At 27.0% G+C, this 24,976-nt stretch overlaps 1 protein-coding gene across 1 annotated transcript; it reads right to left on the bottom strand.

Moving 5' to 3' along the window:
- Nucleotides 1-977: 977 nt before the first annotated feature.
- LOC113368228 lies at nucleotides 978-17,751 on the bottom strand. The gene is made up of 2 exons (XM_026609794.1): nucleotides 17,564-17,751; nucleotides 978-1,314 (listed from the first exon to the last, which is right to left on the bottom strand). The coding sequence occupies exons 1-2, from the start codon at nucleotides 17,740-17,742 to the stop codon at nucleotides 990-992; spliced, it is 504 nt and encodes a 167-aa protein (XP_026465579.1). The 5' UTR covers nucleotides 17,743-17,751; the 3' UTR covers nucleotides 978-989.
- Between the last annotated feature and the right edge of the window lie 7,225 nt (nucleotides 17,752-24,976).

The raw sequence follows: 24,976 nt of genomic DNA, 5'->3' as shown, positions 1-24,976 counted from the left end.
AGATACATAGCTGAATGTTAAAAAAATGGCAGTTTTTGAGAGAACTAAACGTCCGATTTAAATGATTCAAAGATGTTTTTGCATATTTCAACAAAATAATTGCTTTTGAAAAAAAAATTGTTTCTAATTTTTTTTTTCAAAAAATATTTTTGTAATTTTGGATTAAAAATTCAAAAAATTTCCCAGGCTAAGCACAGTCTAAGCGTCACTCTAGTACAAATGCTTACCCAAGTGCGTTTAGACTGTTTATGTATCGGAGCACTTTTCCAATTTTGTGAAAACTATTGAAAAATGTGAAAATGCCGCCAAGCTAAGTACAGTATAAGTGAAAATGTCGCACAGAATTGTTTTCGATTGCGTTTAGACTGTGACTATACAGGAGCACTATTTCAATTTTGTGTAAATTAGACAACTAACTATATTTTTGAAATTGAATTCGAAATGAAATGACGATTGTTAAAGGATAAATTGATTTATGATTTACATTTGATTTGCTCAGATATAAATGTTAAAATATCATAAAATAACCTAAAATTTGTTAAATAAAATAATTATATTGTTAAAGTATTGTAAAGCTTATTGAAATATTTTTGAAAAATACTTGCAACAAACAAACTAGTTATATTTGAAAATAATTGAAATTAACTAAATATAAATAAGTTTATAGTAAATAAATTAAATAATAAATGAATAAGTAATAAAATAGCTAATAATTAATTAAATTATATTAAACCTATAAAATATTGACTTAAACCTTATTATAATATTATTATACTGACGGCTTGTAAAATTAATAAATAAATAAATAAATAAACAATAAGATAGCAAAAGTAATGAAAGCTACAGTATTTGTAATAATATATTTGAAAACGTTTAAAATTTCTCGAATATTTCATTACGGTACGGAAAGTTCCATCAATTTTCCTTAAGGCACGATGCCATACACCACTAGTTCATCCTCCTTTCATCTATCCATTATTATCTATCCCTTACCTATCATTCGACCTCGAACTAGAATGACTGGGGCTCCTCGAAACGCTGGCGGAGACGCCGCCGATACTATTGCTCTGGGCCAGATTCTGCGAAAGCCTTCCGCCGCCGGTGGTGGTGTTCGTCCCTGAACTCGATCTCGACGACATCGTAATGATGGGCACGCCACTGTCGACCGTTGAGGGGGTGCAGAGCGGCGTCGAAGGGGCCGATCGTATGGGGCCTCCATTCTGGGTACCCCCAGACGACTGTTGGAGAGACTGAGATTGGGTTTGGTTTTGGGGGATCGAGAGGTTGTTGCTGGAGGCGAAACCGTTCGCAGATCTGAAAAGATAAAAGATAATAGATACATTGATATATATATATATATATATATATATATATATATATATATACTAGCTGACCCGGCAATCGTTGTTTTGCTCAGTAAGGTATATTCTAAACAATTTCTAGAGAATCACTTTAAGTGCATAAGGATGTGTTGTTTGAATGCTGTATACAATGAGGTATTATAAAAACAATAAACCCCATTAGTTTGTCTATGTTTTGTCAATACAATCAAACTGGAAGTTTTATACACTTTCTATTGAAAACATGGTATAATCCAATCCAAGTCTTTTTTGGTCTTTCGACTTATTGATTATGTTTCAAGTTTTAAAGATTCCTTTTAGATTCTGGATTTTGTGTGTAATTGTAAATAATACTATTGCGCTTATACAAAATTTTCAATTTTTTGTGAGGAGAGATAGAAAATGAATTAAGTGTTTCTTCTTTGACCTGCTTTTTGAAATGTTTCAAGTAACATTCGATGAATTAAAGTAAATTTAATAAAAAGTATTTATGTAGAGGAGTGCAAGGCACAAAGGTCCAATTTGACTTTGAGCAAATATAAACTATATTGTGAAAACCATAACAATTATGTCACAACAAATAACACATTTCAAACGAACAATTATCTGACTACGTTCAGTAAAACTGCCAGCTACTTCATCATTGTAGAAATATGCTTTTTTGATGTCTTTCAAAAATTTGTTATCTAGACCTTTTTACCCCATAGACAGGGTAAGTTGGAACGGCCAGGTGACAAACATATTTAATGTCTTACTTTAATTTTAAAGGTATTTTAAAAAATAATTACATTTTTAACTAATGCTAAAAAACTACCAACGGAAGAAAATAGTTTTATTATGGATTTTCAAAGATTACCGTTTATCTCCCCCATTTCAAAGATTATCGTTTTCAAATCAAGTTTGTAGCTGGTTTTACATCTTTTTTTCTCTACTTTCAAATATTGTTGTTAAACAATGCTTAATTTTACTGGTTTTTGACACATTGGTGGTGTACCTTTTTAACCCCGGACCTTCTTATATTTCTATCTATTCTTCGATGAATTCTAGGAAATTATAACTGGGAAAATGTTATTCAACAAATTGTCCATTTGATCGATACCAAATTTAGGTTCTGAATTTAAATAAAATAAATATAAAATAATATAACCCAGAAAATATTTTATAAATACCAATGAGTATATAATTATACAAATGAGATCTTTCCGAGCATCGTGTATGAGAAAAATATGCCAAAAAATGGATTTTCATATTAACATTTCAGAAAATTTGATATTTTGAGTCTCTAGTAACGCTTGCGATCCGTTTAATAATGTTTTTGTATATAAATAAAACTACAAACAAAACTACGTACTACAATTTAATCATAATTAAATAATATTCCCGTAAAACATCCTAAAACGTAATTGAACATCATCTGTCAAAAACGTTTGACATTTCACGTATTAGCCACCGTCCATTGTTTTATTTAAATTACGCTTCTACAAAAATTTTCAAATTAAAAATGTAAATTTTCTACGCGATTTTGAAATAATATCTCACCTTTCCCACAACCTACTGATTAGCACGAATTTTTCAAGACTAAGACTGGCCAAATCGGTTAAGCCGTTTTCGAGTTTTATCGAATCATTTGATCGAAAACTCCATTTTTATATATATGATATGTCCTAATTTATGTTTGCTACAAAAAAAGTATTTTAATACTTTTGCGACAGCTCGTGGTGTGTTATTTTGCAAAGTTGAAGTCGTAAAAAGCGGTTTATTTACGTAGTAGTGTTCTACTAAATTTTAATGTGAAGTAATTAAAAAAAAGCAGAACTTACTGTAATGGAATAATAAAATTGCAAAATTGGGTTTTTATACTGGTTTTATAAAAAGACTTACACCACACATGCGCATATATATATATATATATATATATATATATATATATATATATAATTTTTTTGTTCGAAATAAAAATTGTTGTAAAATAATAATATATTTTTAAAAAAAATAGTGTTTGTACATTCATAGTCATTGAAAGAATTCTTTATGGTAAAAATATTTGATTGTATTACTGTCATATTTTAGTTTTTTTCACAATGTAATTTTTTTACTATAATTTGTCGTTTAGCGACCTTGTATTTTTTATTTAATTTATTTTGTCTTCAAATTCTGAATGTCAAAATAATTTCACTGCAATTTAATGATAAGTTAATATTTCAAATATAACAATATTATTATATGGATACGAATAGTTACCACAGGGATAACTGACTTGAATTTTGTTTTTAGCAAAGAAATGTTAGAAAATTTCAAGAAAATTATATGAATACACATAACGATTTACATATCATTGTATTCTGCATCTTTTATTCAAAGAACATTTTTTCGTATCTTTTACTGTTGCCTGTAGTATGGAATTCGTGTGAATATTCAGTTGTTCAAATACAAACGTAATTTGAAATTTATGTTATATTGGGACACAACCCAAAAGGTCGCCATAAAATTGCTAAAACTTGTTATAAAAATTTTATATATTTTTAATTATTTCTAAAAGTACATTCTCCTCATTTTGCAAATTCTTCAGAGTTCATCGTGACGTTATTTTTGCAAGGTGACACATTGACACCGCACAATCGGTCATCAATCGTGATATGGGGCATGATGATTTAATAAAAATAATAAAGTAATTTAAAAATAAAATATATAAACATTTCGTGACGTGCGTGACCTCACATCTTATCTTATTTATAAATTTTGTTGATCTTTCATAAAATTTTATATGTTAAATTTATGTGGTGTGATTTGGTAAAAAAATAATATATATATATATATATATATATATATATATGTAATATGAGATATTGTTTAAACTTTTCTAGTATTAATTAATAATTTTACACAAATATAATTTTGTGGGAAAAAGAAAATGTGTGCGCATAAAGTATTATATATTGATTAAAAAGTATTTCTTTTGATTGTTTTGTTTGGCACTATTTTTATTTGATTATTCATATTTATATCAATTTTAGAACTGCTAATTGATGACACTCATGTTGTGTCAAAACGTAAAAATTGTCTCAAAAACTATTTCAAGTTTCATTAGGAAGCCAATTTCTTATGAGTATATAATGAATTTTAATTATTTAAATATGATACACGTTCGTCCTAAATATTTTCTCAATTCAGCTGAATAAATAATTTAATAGTGAAACTGGTTTTAGATAAATTAGAATGTCCTAAGCCAAATGTTTCATTAAAATAATTATGATTCAGATGAAATAGTAGAAGTCAATGTTGATGTAAGTGAACGTTCTGCAACGTGTTGCAATACCGAAAAGTAAAAGTGACATTGTAGATATATATATATAAATATATATATATATATATATATATATATATATATATATATATCTTATATATAAAATTCTCCTGCACTAAAATCTTTCTGAAGTTATTTAAGGATTTTTTTTAGGATGTAAATGATTACAAAAATATAGTATTATTGTAGAAATAGCTGGAAAAAATTGCAAGAAATGACATGTTATTGTTTGACATTGAAAATAGTTTGACAAATGAGAACTGTAATCTGACAGAAATTTCAATTCACTTATGGACCTAGACAATATTAGAATATAACAAATTCATGATTATGAATAAGAAAAATGAAATTTCTACATTATTAATGCTAAAAAGCAGCTGAGATGTATTGTTTGTAATGTATTTGAATGTAATTCAAACAATATAAGATACAGTCAACAGTATATGTTGGTAGATGAAATCATATAATTCAGTTCGACAAATTATTATTTCTAACTAATGCATGTCGTGTTTTGCCTTCAAAATTCATCCAATTTTTTAAAAATACCAACTAATTTTTATTATATCTCAGAAAGAATAAAAGATACGTATAAAGGTATATAGATGAAAATTCAAGGCCATTTCTGGCTAATTATTGCTTTTTAAGTTATTTCTGTTACAAAAATATTGATAGAGTTATGATTGTTTAAAGAGTGCGCGGCTGTCCAACCAGAGTGTTTTTCGAGCCCTTTAACCCTTTGCTATTTCAAAATAAGAGAAGTTACGGTAACATTTATGATAGAGAAAGTTGTATCTCATTTAATTACCTTTAAAATAATGAATTGCAAGTACTGATAAAATCGGAATTCAAAAAGTTATAATCCAATTAATCCGGGGGGTGGTGACGGAGTGCAAATTGTTTTCACTTCTGAACTTAAGGGTAAGATTAGCCTTTTTTCCAAAATATCATGCAAAGTGGAGCACAGTAAAAAAATTTACAAGACACACGCTTTTTTCCTCTCCATTTACTAATTTTGTTGATCGTAGGTTGAATAGAGCACATGTGAACAGGATTTGATAAATTAATTCACTTCAAATATAAACTTAAGTAATAATGTATATTGAATTATTCATGAGAAAAATGTAATTTAGATATTAAAATTACTAAAAGCCAGTTAAAATATGGTACGAAATTATAAAAATTATAGGCAACATTTTTGAAGCAATTATTTTGGGTAGAAAAATCGAAGGTGATATTGTACCTATACCGCGAATGCTATATATTAATTCTTTTTAAATTTGTTATACTGTTTAAAATATTGCAATTTCCAATACGTATATATTATGCTATAAGTCACAAAGGCAGATGATGAATTTTTGTCTGATAAATTTTGGAAAATCGATGTTTTAGTCGTGAATAAACAAAAAATCATTCAATTTATACATCCACATCTACAGGTATGACTGAAAAATTGTATAACCCATGGCATTAAAATAAATTGAGCTATTGGAAATAAATTTGCAGTGCACAATTTTTAATATACAATTTTATTGAACATTTTTTAATATTTTTTAAATGGATAATTAAAGTGTTAACTGTGGGAATTAAGAATAATCATTTTAATTGAAACAGTTCTACATTCAACATCACTCATATATTGGTGTAAATAGTAATTTGAAAACCAATAATGATTATTTTTAACTGAACGGTGTAAATATTAGTATAGGATATTAAAAAATTGTACATGTAGGTACAGGACAACGTCTGTCGGGTCATCTAGTATATATATACATATATATATATATTATTTATTATTATTATTAATTATAAAATCCGTTTCCGCAGTGCATTATAATAGACAGTAAACTTTTCAATATTAATAAAAACTCGGCGTTCGGTTTCATGAAATTAAACAGCCTCAGTTTGGCATAAACACATGTCTCGGTGTTAAAATGTTAAAATTAACACACATAGACACACACACACACATGTTAGACACATTTCAGAAGAAATTCGGACGCGGCTGCTTGATGTAGAAAGAGGCTTCGAAAAAAAAAATGTAGGACACGACTGATGGGTTCAATTATAACACAGTAGAGTTCTTTTTTTTGTTCTCTTTGGAAACTGACTGCCGTTATAAAAATAGACAGACACAGATTTATATATATATATCTTATATATAAAATTCTTCTGTAACAATGTAAGTTTCATTAGTCCTCCTAAACTATAATTCGGATTTTCATGAATCTTCCTGAAGTTTGTTCGGGAAATTTTCTAGAATGTTTTGATTCATAGAAATATCGTTAGATTGAAGAAATAAATAGAAAAAATTACAAAAAACCGCTTATCATTGTTTGACCTTTAAAATATTTAAGGCATGGTTTGACATTAAAAACAAATGACAACTGTCATTTGCCAAACATTTCTATTCACTTATAGGCTAAGGCAATATTAAAATATAATAAATTCATGATTATAAATAAGGAAAATGTAATGTCTACATTATTATTGCCGAAAAGCAGCTGAGATGTGCCAAAAATTAAATTAATATAAGATGCAAATAATATAACATGCGTTTGACAGTCTGCGCATGCGACCGACGCGCACGGCGAATCGTGTTCTCAACCTGCGCGTGGATTGCTTTTGCTTGCAATAATGTTGTTTGCGCACTTTGCGAACTGATTTGCCGTACGAATTCGTCAATGGGGGCGAGCCATAAGTGATTGCGCTCAAAAATATTCAATTTGCAGTCGTTTTGCCACACTATACTAAGTCACAATACAAAAAAAATTACTTATTCAAAAAATTATTTAGAAGTTACATTGTGTCAAAAATTCATATGGTTGGCATTTTGAACGGAATATTTACTCAATGGAGCGCTTTGGGTCTGAGCTTTTTTTTACTGTTTTCCAATTCGTTTGGAATTTTGGAATTAGGCTCATTTTACTCTCAAGTTCAATAGTGAAAACAATTTAGACTCTTTTGCACTACCCGGGGGGATGCCCTTTCTTTTCAGTGGTGTAATAACGTTGGGTGTGGATAAAAGAACTAATTAAGAGAAAAATGTTTATAATGTTTTTCAAAAAGCACATACTTTTCAAGTTGGCTACTGAAAATTGTGTTTTTTTTTGCATTTTTATCAATAAAAATGAAATTATATCAAAAAAATCCTAATAAATCGCTATCTTACAGTGTTCTAGAAACAATATTAAGTTAATTATGAAAATGGGTTTTTATAGTTCTCCAAATAAGCTTTAAAAGAAAGTACTTCTTTGCGTGTAAAATGAGTGAGCTATCATGCAATTAAAAGATGCATACAATGTTTTTTTTTTTCATTTAAATCAAATAGTTTATGAATGCCATTTCCACCAAAATTAAAAATAATCGTTTTCCATCTAGAATTAACTTGGTTTGAGAGATCTTGATAGATTCTAGAAAATACCATAACATTAGTACAAACGATTTTCAAAAAACTCATGATTTCATAAAAAAATCCATTAAAAAAAAAACAATTTCTCACTATAATATCTCTGAAAGAATACGTATAAAAGTATATATATGAAAATTCAAGGTATTTTTCAGACTAATTATTGCTTTTTATTATTTTTTGTTACACAAATATTGATAGAGTTCTAATTGTTTAAAGAGTGCGCGGCTGTCCAACCGGAGTGTCATTCGAGCCCTTTAATTAACCCTTCGCCGTTTCAAAATAAGAGAAGTTACGGTAAAATTTATGATAGACAAAGTTGTAGCTTATTTAATCACCTTTAAAATAGTATATTACAAGTTATGATAAAATCAGAATTAAAAAAATTATAATCCAATTAATGCGGGGGGTGGTGACGAAGTGCAAATGTTTTCACTTCTGAACTTTAGATTAAGATTAGCTGGGCATACGCTTTTTTCCTCCATTTACTGCAATAATTTGTTGATAGTAGGTTGAATAGAGCACATGTGAACAAAAATTTGACAAATTAATTCACTTCAAATATGAACTCAAGTAATAATGTATATTGAATTATTAGTGTGAAAAATGCAATTTAGATCTTAAAATACTAAAAGCCAGTTAAAATATGGTACGAAATTAGAAAAATTGTAGGCAACATTATTGAAGCAATTATTTTGGGTAGAAAAATCCAAGGTGATATTGTACCTTGACCGCATGCTATATATTAATTTTTTCTGAATTTGTTATACTTTTTAAAAGATTTCAATTTTCAACACGTGTATCTATGCTATGACAATAAAGACATGGTGATAAATTTAGAAAATCAATGTTTTAGCCGTGAATAAACAAAAAATCATTCATTTAAACATCCCATTTACAGGCATGTCTAAAAATATTGTATAACCTTTAAATTCAATAAAGTAAATTGAGCTATTGGAAATAAATTTGTTCTATAAATCGCAGTGTATTATTTTTAATATATAATTTTATTGAACATATTTTAATATTTGTTAAAGGGATAATTAAAGTGTTAACTGTGGGAATTGAGAATAATCATTTTATTAGAAACAGTACTACATTTAACATCACTCATATATTGGTGTAAATAGTAACTCGAAAAACAATAATGATTATTTTTAACTGAACGGTACAAATATTAGTATAGGATATTAAAAAAACGTAGAGGTGGGTACAGGACAACGTCTGTCGGGTCATCTAGTATATATATATATATATATATATATATATATACGTGGTCTGTTCAAAAAGTACTCGGAATTTTCGTTTTTTCAAAAAAATATTTATTTATTCGTCTACATTAATGTGGTCCCCTTCAAAGTAGTCCCCCCCAGATATAATACACTTATGCCAGCGTTTTTTTCCAATTTTCGAAGCACCCTTGATATTCACTTTTTGATATGTCCTTGAGCACTCTCAGCGATTTTCTTCAATCGAGGAAAACCGCCGTCCTTTCATGAGTCTCTTCAACTTTGGGAATAGGAAAAAGTCACACGGAGCCATATCTAGTGAATTTTTGCACTTTGCAACACTTTATTTCATTTTTTACGCAAAATTTAATACAAATTCTTTGACTTTTCAATTCTTCCATTGTAAAAATCGCCGAGCTCAGAAAAACACGTCGAACCTTAGCGACTACCACAGACAAAGTAAACAGTGAATATAGCTGAAAATTTCATCATACTTTAGGGGCATGTATACCAACACAATAAAAAAAAATTTTGACAATCAGACACTCCAGACCCGCGAAATTTAATTATTAGTAATTCCGGGTACTTTTTGAACAGACCACGTATATATATACTAGCTGGCCCTGCAAACGTTGTTTTACCATCAAAAGTATTTCTAGTATAAAATGTTTAGTTAGAAAAAAGCGAAGTGTTTGCAAATGTGATTCTTTGACAAAAAAGTCCAAGAAGCAGCTAACAATATCTGTATGAATAGTTTACCCACTGGAAAGCACGCCACATATAAATGTCCCTTAACAGTCTTTGCAAAAGCCAACCTTATCCGAAACTAATTTTATTTAAATGAATTGGCAACTTAAAGTTTTTAAGATTTTGATATTATTACCAAGTTTTTCATTAATTCAGTAATTTTTGAATTTCGAATCAAAATCCGATTTTTTATTTTTAAATTATATTGTTATGTGGCATTTACCAGCGAATTGACTGAGATTGAAATAAATTCAGATAGTGGAAAATTTTACAGCTTTGCCGTAGATTTGTATGGTACCTATAGTTTCCTATCAAAAACTGTTGTATCTTCAGATTTTAATATTCAATCTCTCTATTTCTTTGCAAAAATTACTCTTTATGCAAACCATTTATAAACTTTGTACTGTTTGTGCGCATCGGGAAATATTTGTACAATGGTAAAATGAGAGTGGTGGATAACCCTTGATAAAAATAAATTGTATTTTTTAAAGTAAAATTAATGCTTTGTCATAAGGTCAGTAAAATATGATTTAAAATTCAGTAAAAAACACTCACTGACTGAAAGCGTTATGAAAAATTATGCGGTTACTAAAATATGGCTCTTATTAAATAGAGATTTGTAGAAGGAGGGTCAAAATTTAGAGTTTCATGTTATTTTCAATTTTGTACTAAACAAATTAAAATAAAAAACATTGACTTCAAACTTGAAAAAGAGGTATTAGGGTTGGACAACCCTTAATAAAAATAAATTGTTTTTCAAAGTAATATTTAAGCATTTTCATAAACTTAACTAGTTGGTTTGGTATTTAGCCTTGAGGCAAATTACATGAACTTCCCGATATGTGTAAATAATCGACTTAATCAAAAAAAAAAGTGTAAATAATATACTTCATCAATCCTACTTTAAAAAAAACGATAATAATTTTAGCAAAGTTTGACGAATTTTTAAAATTAAACTACTTGTTGTAAGGCCGTAATATTACAGTAAGTTCTATAAGACCATGATGTATATCGCCAAAAAAAAGTTCCATGAAAATCGGCTTAAATTTTTTTTTTAACAGTTAATTTAAGAAAACGGCTCGGTAGATTTTCACCTAAAATTAATCAGCATCATTCCCAAATGATATCTTTCGAACAGTTTTTGATTTTTCAAAATCGGTTCGGTAGGATGAGCTTAAATGTGAACGAAAAGTTCAACACTTTTTTTCAAATTACGAAGAAACGGCTTGGCAGATCGTTGCACAAAACTGACAAACGATAGTCCTCACCGAAATACATCAAATGGCTTTTAAATTTCTAAAATCGGTTCAGGCGTTTTTGAGAAAACGTCGATCAAAAGTCTAATTTTGACAAATGCCAAAAAGACCATACTGATTTTTGCAAACTTTGACAAATTTTTAAAGCTGAACCAGTTGTCGTAGGGCCGTAATATTTTAGTATAATCTAGAAGACTATGGTATCTATCGTCAAAAAAATAATCATAAAAATCGTCGAATTTTTTTTTAAAAAACTTTATTACAAGAAAACGGCCCGGCCGATCTCTACCAAAAACTAATCAGCACGATTCGCAACCAACATCTTTCGAACGATTTTTGAATTTTCAAAATCGATTCATAACTGCGGGCTAAAACGTGGACGAAAGAGTTTTCACTTCTCTGCTATTTACGAAGAAACGGTTTGGCCGATCGTCGCACAAAACTGACAAACAATAGTCCTCATCGAGATACATCGAATGGCTTTTAAATTTTTGAAATCGGTCCAGCCGTTTTTGAGAAAACGGCGATTTACGGCAAAAAATCTGTTGGTGCACACGCGCACACACACACACACATACACACACACACATACTTTTTCCAAATTTGGTCTCATTCGATTCAGAATGGCTTGAAACGTCGAGAAAACATAAAATTAGCGAATCGGATTTTTTGATGAAAACATAAACTTCTCCTTCGGGAAGTTAAAAAAAAATCCACTAAAATTATGTCAAATAATAGGTCAAATTAAAATTAAAAAAAAAATTGATTCCAAAATTTAAAAAAATAAGGGTGGAAAACCTTTGATGAAAATAAATAGTATTATGAAGCGAAAAGAGTTGTGTGTATTTTGTCAATTCCACATTAAAAAAATTTAAATTAAAAAATGTGGCCCCAAAATTGAGAACAAGTTGGACAAACCTTGATAATTATACATTCTATTTAAGAGTAAGATTTAAGCTTTTTCTTTAATTTAAAAAATCTGAACAAAATTAATGTAAAAAATATGCAGTTACTGAATGTGAAATAAACCCAAAATTTTAATTGGGCAAAAAATATATTTTTTTTTATTACTTTGCTCTTTGTTTAATTATTAGATGAGAGCCTAAAAAAGTTGTTAATTATATATATATATATATATATATATATATATATATATATATATATATATATATATATAATATATATATATATATATCATTATAATAATTTATAAAATTAATAAACTTAAATCAATGCAACTTGTATCGCAATATAATTTAATTTATAAAAAATTTTATTATAATTTAAAGAAAATATTATTATCAATTACAATTGTTTGTTTTAAGATTTGATAATATTTTTTCCCAATTTTTTTGCAAAACGTGATAATTTTTTTGAGCACGTTTCGTGTAATATTGGAATTTCTCGTGTAATTTTGTTTAATTTTGGTTCTGGCGATGAATTCGTGACAAATGTATTAATTTTGTTTAACGAAATCGCTTGATGTATGTCGCATGATGTCGTTTTGCAGTTTGCTTATCATTTAGCGACAGAAATTGCGCTAGAAAATCTCTGTTACCAAGTGGAACTTGGGATAGAAATATTATAAATTTTATACAGTCCTCACTTTTGAGTCTTATTAGCTAAGACAATCACCAAAATGTATCCTTGTTACAAACCGATAGTAAAAATAGTAATGAGCTCTGAAGATGAGTCAAATAGGAACTCAAAACGTCTGCTCAAGTTTGCTTATTTAGATAAGGCATTTACTAATATTTATCAAATTATGAAAATTATATCTTTACATTGCAAGTACGCCTTGAAAGTGTTATCCAATTTCTTTTATATATTAACAATTTAGATAAATATATGTTTTCGTTTAGAATAAAATAGTGTTGCCACATCATCATAAAAATGTCCCACATAACGCAATGAATCACTTTGCAGAAAAAATCGTTCAAATATTATAGAAATTCCCATGAGTCTCTATTGTTAAAGATACTTGTGCGAAATTTTTGTACCGTTTTGCAAATTTTGCGACACGACAAAAGGCATTCTTTCGAAATTGTGTAAATTACAAATTTTATATGTATATATATATATAACAAATGTATTCTGAGTGGATAGATAGATATTAATTTAGAAATATGAACAAACAAAACACTCTTTTTGAATGAACATTTTTATGTGTATTTTTTTTTAAATGTTTAAAATTGATTCACATATAATCGTATTATCCTACACTATTTTTAGGAGAAGTATTCTCTAGTCCCAATATCACTTTTTCATAATTTAAAAATAGAAGCAAATTGATAGTACACACAAATAACACTCGCTGTTGTTTACACTTTTACTAAAAAAAACTACGAAAACATATTTGAAATAGTATTCAAAATTTATAAAAAATCTATGAATAAGTTTCTGATGATTCAATAAAATTTAATATACTTATTTACATCACAAATGTGAAATAATTCATGCAACTTATTCTTTATTTTTTGTTTGTGGTTAAAAACTTAAAACTTTTAGAAGTGCTGAATGATGACACACATTTGAAACGTCCGGAGTTGATATTTTTAATGTATTTTTTGTTTTTTTAACTTCCCGAATTCGATACCTATTAATAGGGAGATGTGCTGATTAGTTTTTGGCAAAGGCATGCCCAGCGGTTTCGGAGATACAGAGCTAAATGTTAAAAAAATGGCAGTTTTTCATAGAACTAAGCGTCCGATTTAAATGATTCAAAGAACTTTCTGCTTGTTTCAACAAAATAATTGCTTTTGTAAAAAATTTTTGTTTCTAATTTTTTTTTTCAAAAAATATTTTTGTAATTTTGGATTAAAAATTCAAAAAATTACCCAGGTTAAGCACATTCTAAGCGCTACTCTGGTACAAATGTTTTCGCAAGTGCGTTTAGACTGTTTATGTACTGGAGCAATTTCCAATTTTGTGAAAACTATTGAAAAGTGTGAAAATGCCGCCAAGCTAAGCACAGTATAAGTGAAAATGTCGCACGGAATTATTTGCAAATGCGTTTAGACTGTGACTATACGGGACTTTTTCAATTTTGTGTTAGGAAACTATTTATTTTTTTTTTGAAATTGAATTCGAAATGAAATGACGATTGTTAATGTTCTGGAGATAAATTGATTTATGATTTATGATTTACATTTGATTTGCTTAGATATAACTAACGAGATAGCAAAAATAATGAAAGTTACAGTATTTGTAATAATATATTTGAAAGCGTTTAAAATTTTTTGAATATTTTATTACGGTACGGGAAGTTCCAGCAATTTTTCTTAAGGCACGATGCCATGCGCCTCACTAGTTTCTCTATAATATTTTTTCTAATCAATGTATGTCATAATATCGTAACGGGTCTCTGAAGTCTAGTCTAATCTAATCTAATAAAAAACAAATGGTCTACAAAAATAATTATTTTTACTTCATTCTCCATGTCACTGTTTATCACATAAATGTTATTAAATCATATAAACAGGCACGATAATAAATATTTATTCCCAACAGTTGAGACTCGAAGTGGTCGCATTAGGTCTATGAACTCGATAATTCATTTATATATAAATATATAAATATATATATATATATATATATATATATATATATATATATATTTGTAAAACTATATCGAGATGTTTATCATGGCTTGTGGAAATTTACTAACAACTATATAGATAAGTGCAAGTGATTGCGAATCAAATTAATAGACCTATTATTGGCCAAGACGTTTCTCTTATTGCACTACTCACCTTATCTTAAAATGAAATATGTAATTTGCTTCGATTTTACAATCCAACAAATAACTAGTTGGTATTGGTATTTAGCCTTGAGGCAAGTTACACAAACATCCCGATATGTGTAAATAATCGACTTGATCAATAAAAAATAAATTAATTTATGAGTGATTAAAAGTATTCCGAGTAGATTTAATACACATAATTGAAAACAAACGAACACGTTAACTCGGAGTATTTTCTTTAAGCAAATTTTCAAAAATCAATAATTTTTATAATTCAAGTAATCTATCGTTATACCAAGTAAATCATCTAATTTTAATTTTAACAAACGTCAAAAAAAACTATTCTCATTTTCTCAAACTTTGATGAATTTTTAAAATTAAAGTACTTGTCGTAATGCCGTAATATTTCAGTAAGTTCTATAAGACCATGATATATATCGCCAAAAAAAGTTCCATAAAAATCGGCTTAAATTTTTTTTTCAACAGTTAATTACAAGAAAACGGCTCGGTAGATTTTCATCTAAAACTAATCAGTATCATTCCCAACTAATATGTTTTGAAACATTTTTCAATTTTTAAAATCGATTCGGTAGTTTGAGCTCAAATGTGGATGAAAAGTTTAACACTCTCTTTCAAATTACAAAGAAACGGCTCGGCAGATCGTCTCACAAAACTGGCAAACTATAGTGCTCATTGAGATACATCAAATGGCTCTTAAATTTCTGAAATCGGTTCAGGCGTTTTTGAGAAAACGTCGATCAAAGTTCTAATTTTGACAAATGCCAAAAAGAGCATACTAATTTTTGCAATCTTTGACGAATTTTTAAAGTTAAACGAGTTGTCGTCGGGCCGTAATATTTTAGTATGATCTAGAAGACTATGATATCTACCGTCAAAAAAAATAATAATAAAAATCGTCGAAAAACAATTTTTTAACACCTTATTACAAAAAAACGGCCTGGCCCGATCTCTACCAAAAACTTTCATAATAGGTTGTCAAATATCTCCCTTCCGCCTTTTTGTATTATAAACCAAGAGCAAAAAAGCGGAAGGGAGATATTTGGCAACCTAATATCTTTCGAACGATTTTTGAATTTTCAAAATCGATTCAGAATTGCGGGCTAAAATGTAGATGAAAATTTTTTCACTTTTCTGCAATTTATGAAGAAACGGCTTGGCCGATCGTCGCACAAAACTGACAAACAATAGTCCTCATCGAAATACATCGAGTGGCTTTCAAATTTTTGAAATCGGTCCAGCCATTTTTGAGAAAACGTCGATTTACGGTTAAAAATCTGTTGGTGCATACGCTAACACACACACACACGCATACTTTTTCCAAATTTGGTCTCATTCGATTCATAATGGCTTGAAACGTAAAATATAAAATATAAACTTGAAAATATAAAATTAGCGAATCGGATTTTTTGATGAAAACATAAACTTCTCCTTCGGGAAGTTACAAATTTGCATAGTGGTTAACAATGCAACGTATTTATTTACTGAGGAATTTTCCAGAATTTCAAAAGAAGTGTGTGACATTTGTACTCAATCAATTTCAATTTCATCTCCGAGTTCAAATGGTCTTTCTGATTTCGAACTAATAATCGATTATGTAGAAATCCTTCCTGAACTATATAAATTCATCTTCTCAAAATTGTGATTTCTTGATAATAAAGTATTTATAAAGTAATACATAAACTACAAGAATATATAAGGTTGTCAAATATCTCCCTTCCGCCTTTTTGTATTATAAACCAAGAGCAAAAAAGCGGAAGGGAGATATTTGACAACCTAATATGTGTAATTGAAGTAATTGAGATCCATACTCAATAATTTCTGGGAAATAGAAACAAATTCAGCAATATGTAATTATTAGAGCAAATGTACGTGTAAAAACTCCAAGAGTTAAAAACAAAATACACCTAAGTCTGTTTTTACACTGTAGATTGGTTTCAGAAGAAGCCGTGTAAAAAAAACCGTGTAAAAAAAGACATTGATCTTATACAAAAATGGGTGATTTGTTCCTAATCTCTAAAACCTATTAAAATTAGTGAAAAACAATAATTTTTAAGAACATAAATGCACCTAAAGGGAATTCCCCTAAATTAGTGCTATTCACATTTGCTTTCACTATTAAAAATTGTTTGCACGCGTTAAAGGGGAATTCACTTAAATCTTTAAGCTAGTGTTCGCAAACTATCGATACTATCGATGGTTTCAGACTTTTTTCTTTCATAAATACTTTTTTGTGATATGAACATACTTCGCAAAAATTAAATTTGACAAAAAAAATTTAAGTACATAAAATTTCAAATCGTGCTAAATGGAATAAAATCGTGTAAAAAAATTAAAAATATTCAATTTTCAAACCGTGTTATATCAAAACCGTGTACAAAAAGACCGTGTGAAAACAGACTTAGGTGTAGATGGATTCTTGCCTAATTAGAGATAAAACACTCCAGTGTAATTTTAAACTTATTGTTACCACTTACACCTAATTCATATATCATTTACCCATTTACCCATTTACCCTTACTTTGTTTTCCTCAAGAACTTTTCCTTGGCGATCTCTTTCAAACGGAGCGATCCGCCAATGTTGTTCGGCTGCGGCTGTTTGACGCCGCCTCCTCCTCCGCCGGCGTCATTTGGCGTCAGATTGTCTTCGTTTGACGCAAAATGCGAATTCGACGGATACCTTTGCACGAAGCACAACATCTTTTTCAATTTGACAGCGTCAAAAACACTTGTGTCTCATTTCCACGAATTTGCGACACTTCTTGTTCATCGATATTTGGTAATTGGTAGAAGAATTAGTCCTAATGGTGATAAGTTGATAGTTTTAGAATAGTTTGTTTTGGAGATTGAAAGCGCTCAAATTATAAAAAAATTTGGGAGATATTTTTGTTTTTTTTTTTTTTGGAGTTTGATATTTTTAAGTTCAAGTCTTCGTAATATTATTATCATTATTATTATTATCTTACTATTTCTATTATTATTATTTTATTATATTTTATTATTTGTTTAGTATTATTTTATTATTCAGAAATTTTATTTATATTATTTATTATTTTTATTTTAATTATTATTTGCTTATATTTCATATCAAATCATATTACGGATATTATTTTCATGTAAATTTTATCCTTTGCACTTTTATTTGTTTAAATATATGTTATTATTTATCAATATTACTAGATGTTAATGATTTAACAGTTGTAATACTTATTGAAATCAAAAAAAAAAAAGTCTTCGTAATAGTTAGGGCATTGTAAAGTTTTGATTCCCAATTTGTTTTTAAGAATTTTCGATTTTTAGATGTTGAAATTTAGAAATTTTGAAGTATCTACATTTCGAAATTGTTTCATTTTGATATTGACACTTAAAAGTTGCAATGTATTGAAAATCAATATATCTATAAAAAGTTTGAATTATGCATTTTGAGTTAAGTTTGATTGACATTTTTAATTTAGAGTTTCAACATTTTACGAATCAACTAAATTTTTAAATGAGAGTTTTAACATTTTTCAAAGTTGGGGAAGGGCAGGCATTTCAAAAGCTTGAAGTTTCAACTGTTTCCACTTTTTTATTCTTCATTTTGGAATTTTACTGTAAAAGTTGCTTCATTTTAAAATCATCCTTTAAATGTTGCAATATTAAGTTTAGTCAGTATATTTGGGAGTTATTTTTAACAATTGACATCAGTTTTAGATTGAAGTTTCGATCTTTTGAAGTTCAGACACATCAAAATTTTAATATTTTAAAGTATCGACTTATTCTGGTTAAAATTTTTGAAAGTGTTTTAATTTTGATGATTCAATATTGAAGTTACATGTTGAAATTAACATTTTAAAGTTTTATATGGAATATTCAACATTTTCTTGTTAGGACTTTTGGAGTTAAATTCCAAAGTTCCATTATTTGAAGTTACGACTTTTTAAACTTACAAAACTTTGAGAAACTTTTATATTTAGAAATTGACATTTTCAATGTTCGGCGTTCAAAATTATAAAGTTTCAATATTTTTAAATGAGACATTTTGAAGTTTCAATATTTTTGACATAAATTTTGACATAACGTCATTTTTCTAGCTTTATTTTAAAATCAATGTTTTCAAGTTGCAATATTTTTAAATTGGCATTTTAAAGTTTCAATATTTTTTCCTTGAAGTTTTATATGTTTTGAATATTCGACATTTTTATGTTGAAGTTTCGACATTTTAAAACTCCAAAATTTTGACATAACGTCATATTTTTCTACTATATTTTGAAATTCACATTCTCAAGTTGCAAAACTTCAAATTGGCATTTTAAAATTTTAATATTTTTAAAATTGACATTTTAAAGTTTCAATATTTCTTTTTTTGAAGTTTTGATATTCTGAATTTTAGACTTTTTCAACTTAAAATTTTGACATATTTAAATTAAAGTTTCGACATTTTGAAACTCCGAAATTTTGACATAACATCATATTTTTATACTATATTTTCAAATTGACATTTTCAACTTGCAAAGTTTCAAATTGACATTTTAAAAAATGCAAATTTTTAAAACTGACATTTCGAAGAGTCAATAAGTCTTCTTTTGATGTTTTGATATTCTGAATTTTTGACTTTTTTAACTTGAAGTTTCGGCATATTTAAATTAAAGTTTCGACATTTTGAAACTCCGAAATTTTGACATAACGTCATATTTTTCTACTATATTTTGAAATTGACATTTTCAAGTTGCAAAGTTTCAAATTGGTATTTTAAAAAATGCATATTTTTAAAATTGACATTTTAAAGTTTCAATATTTCTTTTTTTGAAGTTTCGATATTCTGAATTTTCGACTTTTTCAACTTTAAGTTTAGACATATTTAAATTTTGGATTCGACGTTTTGAAGCTTCGAAATTTTGACATTACAACATCTTTTACTCTATTTCAAAATTGACATTTTAAATTTTCAATATTCTTCCCTTGAAGATTTAATATTTTGAATATTCGACATATTCTGGAGAATGTTTTGACATATTGAAGCTTCTCAATTTTGACATAACGTACTTTTTTCTTACTATATTTTAAAATTGATATATTTAAGTTGCAATATTTTTAAATTGATACTTTAGAGGTTCAATATTTCTCCCTTTGAAGTTTTGGATATTGTAAATATTCGACATTTTTAATTTGAAGTTTCGGCGTTTCTAAGCTCCAAAATATTGATATAAATTTTCGTCCAAAAAGTTTGATAGTTATTTTCGTCTTGTTATATAATTAAACTGATATTTTTAATTTGCGGCGTTCGAAATTGATATTTTCAGATTGACATTTAAGAGATTTAATATGTCTCCATTTAAAGTTTTCGATATTTTGAATATTAGACATTTTTAATTGAAATTACTACATTTTCAAACTTCTAAATTCTAGTTATTGCTACATTTTGAATAAAATATTTTGAAGTTTTAATATTTTGAAGTATGCCATTCTGACTTTTGCAGCTATCATTTTTGTCGTTAAAAATTTTGAAGTTTTAAAATTTTAAACTTGATTTCGCATTTTTAAACTTAGTCAAATTTAACTTTGGTTGAATTATCTAAACGTTAATGTTAAGAGCTAGAACTTCCAGAAAAAAGTTTTTTATTAATTTGGAACCATTTGAGCCCTTGGGAGCAAGGAAATTCGAAAATGTCCATGTTAAGGACCACCATAATATATATAAGATTTGTCATTTCTGCATTATTAGATTTGCATACCCACTATCGATTTATTATAATCAACTAATTAAAATATTTATTTTTTTAAATTTTACCAATTCCTTGTATGAATATGTAGGTCGATCACCATCGTATCGAATCGATATAATTTATTCAGTATCGAATCTATTATTAAGATAATCTTATTACAAAAGTTAGTAGATTTCACGGTCAACAGGTGAAAGTATATATGTATTCTAATAAGAAAGATCTTGAGAATTAATCAAGATCGAAAACAGAAAGACACACAGATCGAAAATAGAGATCATGCGATTTATGAATGTAGGCAGCAAAATTATAATTCATAAATTAATATAAGACAATGGATAATTATAATAATGGCAGTAGTCATGTGTTCCATATAAGTGAAACTGTAAATCAAAATTTAATTTTCTAATAAATTTGTTATTATTATTATTGGTGCTCTGTCTGAATAAAAAATGTAGTTGCTACTTGCAGAATGTAGTAGTTCAAAACGTCGAAATTTCAACTTAAAAATATTAAAATTTCAAAGGAAGAAATATTAAATTTTTAAAATATCATTTTAGAAATATTGCAACTTGAAAAAGTCAATTTCGAACGCCGCAAATTGAAAATGTCAATTTCAAAATATTGCAAAACAAAAATAAATAAGTCAAAATTTGGGATCTTCAAAACAATAAATGTCGAATATTTAAAATAACCTAAACTTTAGTAGGAAAAATATTGAATCTCTAAAATGTCTATTTCAAAATATTATGTTGTCAAATATCTCCCTTCCGCTTTTTTTGCTCTTGGTTTATAATACAAAAAGGCGGAATGGAGATATTTGACAACCTAATATAGTGAGAAATTAATGACGTCATGTTACAGATTAAAATACAACTTTTAAAATACAACGTTTATGATTGAACTAGAAAATCTAAACCTAAACCCAAATAGTCTTACCTACACTTAATAATTTAATCTTTATACTTTTTTATTTGTTGCCAAAATTTGATTAAAATGTTTCTTTAGATGATTTTATAGGAAACCAATAAATAATAAAAGATTTTTGTAAATACATAATTACCAAAAATACATAAGTTTTATAATTACATTATTCTATTTTGATAAAATGAATTTCAGCATTTAAGACATTGGATACTTGTATTTGTATGCGAAATCTAATAAGTTTTGGGAAATAGTGTCAAATGAAAAAAATATATGTATATATATATATATATATAATTATATATATATATAATTATATATATAATTATATATCAGCAATTTTTAGAATATCAAATGACGATGCTGACTACATTTTTTAACTTGAGATCAATTTTTTGCTTAGTAAGAGTTTACACAAAGTTGCAAATCTGATTACACATATATTTATATAAATATATATATATATATATATATATATATATATATGAATGAAATTTGGCACTTCCATTTTGCTGATTCAGTAGACTTAAACTGCATTGACATTCAAATAAAATTTGCATACAGTAAGAAATTTAAAATAAATTTATCATAACTAATAATTTAAAACTTTATTCATAAGGACATATGCTTTTAAATATAACGCATTTTTAAAAAAAATTAATTAGTAATTGCACTCACTACAAATAACTAAAGAAAAGTATAAAAATAAATAAATTAACAAACTAGAGTAAAAAATATTCTGAGCTTCGTACTAAAGGCCATGTGCCTCTCAAAAATTAAAAAAATGTAGATGTAAAAAATAGTATGATAAAACTTTAAAATGAAAATTAAAAAAAAAGCTTCATACCTCGTAACAAGTAAACAAATATCCGAATTTTGTGAACAATTTAAGTACCACGTAAATGGTATAAAACAATAGTCCTATATATTTTAAAAAATGTTACGAGAAAATGAAAAAGACTTATACTGAAAAGAAAAAAGTAGATTTAAATTCATAATCAGAATTTGGAACTTTAAAATGACGAAAAAACTAATTATTTAAAATTTCAAGTTTCTAAGTTTAAAGAAATAGACACAAAGTGTCTAATATTTATTTAAAAAATATATTTTTTTCAAATACAGTAAAAACTCGTTTAACCGGACTAATTGTTATCGATAGGTATCCGGATGATCAAAAATCCGGATAATCGAATATGTAAAGAATAATGTAATGTATTTATTAAAACCAACAAACACATAAATATCAACGAAAATCAATGTTTATTAAAAAATTATCACTTACTTATGTATTTACATACATATTTTCTTATCATAATTAATTTATCATTAAATATAAATAAGCATTAATAAACTTTAATTCGGGAATAAAATATTTAGGTACTTAGGTGAAAATAATTTGTTTACATCATGTATTTGGTAATCATGTAATAAGTAGGTAATAAGTTCTATTTGGTCTAAAATATTTGGTCATATAAATTGGTTCGGATAAAAGAGTTTTTACTTTAGTTGATTTTTATGATAGAGTACCTTGAACAGTATAGAGTTCCCCATATAGAATTTATTATATATATATAATATATATATATATATATATATATAGTATGTATATATTATAATTACATTAGTCTAAATCGAGGAAGCAACCGTTGATTATCTTCCAAAGATAACTATCTTAATCGTCAAACGTGTCCCCAACAATTTACCGATTAGTTTAGTTTAGTTTACGGTTTAGTAAAGGAAACCTTAGGACCAAATTAGATACAAATCGATTATCGATTAGGAACTAGATGAATTCATAATGTCCAATTAATTAACAAGCATGTTACCCGAACACTTCAGTTCTTGAAAAAATTCTTAATCAAGAACCACCAGATAGCAATTTTATGATCATCCGAAAAAAGAAAAAAAAAGTGGTACTAAATTATAAAGTGATCTAGCAAAAAGGTCAAAAATATTCACAATTTTTCTTATTTATTCATAATTTGCAAGCAATTTGAATATTTTCTGCAAACCGATAGTAGTTTTATGATTATCCGAAAAAAGAAAAAAAATGTTACTAAATTTTTTTTTATAACTAATTATCACTATCAGACTAGAAATAAAGTGATCTAGCAAAAAGGTCAAAAATATTAACAATTTTTTTTATTTATTCATAATTTGCAAACGATTTAAATATTTTCTCTGCAACCGATAGTAATTTTATGATTATCCGAAAAAGAAAAAAAATGTTACTAAATTTTTTTTTATAACTAATTATCACTATCAGACTAGAAATAAAGTGATCTAGCAAAAAGGTCAAAAATATTAACAATTTTTTTTATTTATTCATAATTTGCAAACGATTTAAATATTTTCTGCAAACCGATAGTAATTTTATGATTATCCGAAAAAAGAAAAAAAATGTTACTAAATTTTTTTTATAACTAATTATCACTATCAGACTAGAAATAAAGTGATCTAGCAAAAAGGTCAAAAATATTAACAATTTTTTTTATTTATTCATAATTTGCAAACGATTTAAATATTTTCTGCAAACCGATAGTAATTTTATGATTATCCGAAAAAAGAAAAAAAATGTTACTAAATTTTTTTTATAACTAATTATCACTATCAGACTAGAAATAAAGTGAACTAGCAAAAGGTCAAAAATATTAACAATTTTTTTTATTTATTCATAATTTGCAAACGATTTAAATATTTTCTGCAAACCGATAGTAATTTTATGATTATCCGAAACAAGAAAAAAATTGAAATTAAATTATTTTATATAACTAATTATTACCATCTGACTAGAAATAAAGTGATCTAGCAAAAGGTCAAAAATATTAACAATTTTTTTATTTATTCATAATTTGCAAACGATTTAAAATATTTTCTGCAAACCGATAGTAATTTTATGATTATCCGAAAAAAGAAAAAATGTTACTAAATTTTTTTTTATAACTAATTATCACTATCAGACTAGAAATAAAGTGATCTAGCAAAAAGGTCAAAAATATTAACAATTTTTTTTATTTATTCATAATTTGCAAACGATTTAAATATTTTCTGCAAACCGATAGTAATTTTATGATTATCCGAAAAAAAAAAAAATGTTACTAAATTTTTTTTTAACTAATTATCACTATCAGACTAAAATAAAGTGATCTAGCAAAAAGGTCAAAAATATTAACAATTTTTTTATTTATTCATAATTGCAAACGATTTAAATATTTTCTGCAAACCGATAGTAATTTTATGATTATCCGAAAAAAGAAAAAAAATGTACTAAATTTTTTTTATAACTAATTATCACTATCAGACTAGAA

Source organism: Ctenocephalides felis, unplaced genomic scaffold, assembly GCF_003426905.1.
Source record: "Ctenocephalides felis isolate EL2017-DRISC unplaced genomic scaffold, ASM342690v1 CF-g0.4_SCAFFOLD_01170, whole genome shotgun sequence".
Taxonomy (NCBI): Eukaryota; Metazoa; Arthropoda; class Insecta; order Siphonaptera; family Pulicidae; genus Ctenocephalides; species Ctenocephalides felis.
This window is presented reverse-complemented; position numbering and strand designations above follow the sequence as displayed.

What these genes read in the sequence shown, in the direction of transcription:
- LOC113368228 (XM_026609794.1), bottom strand. Translation starts at nt 17,742, where the DNA reads ATGTTGTGCTTCGTGCAAAGGTATCCGTCGAATTCGCATTTTGCGTCA. An exon ending in AAGTTCTTGAGGAAAACAAA is followed by an intron (nt 1,315 to 17,563) that starts GTAAGGGTAAAT and finishes TTATCTTTTCAG; the next exon opens with ATCTGCGAACGGTTTCGCCT.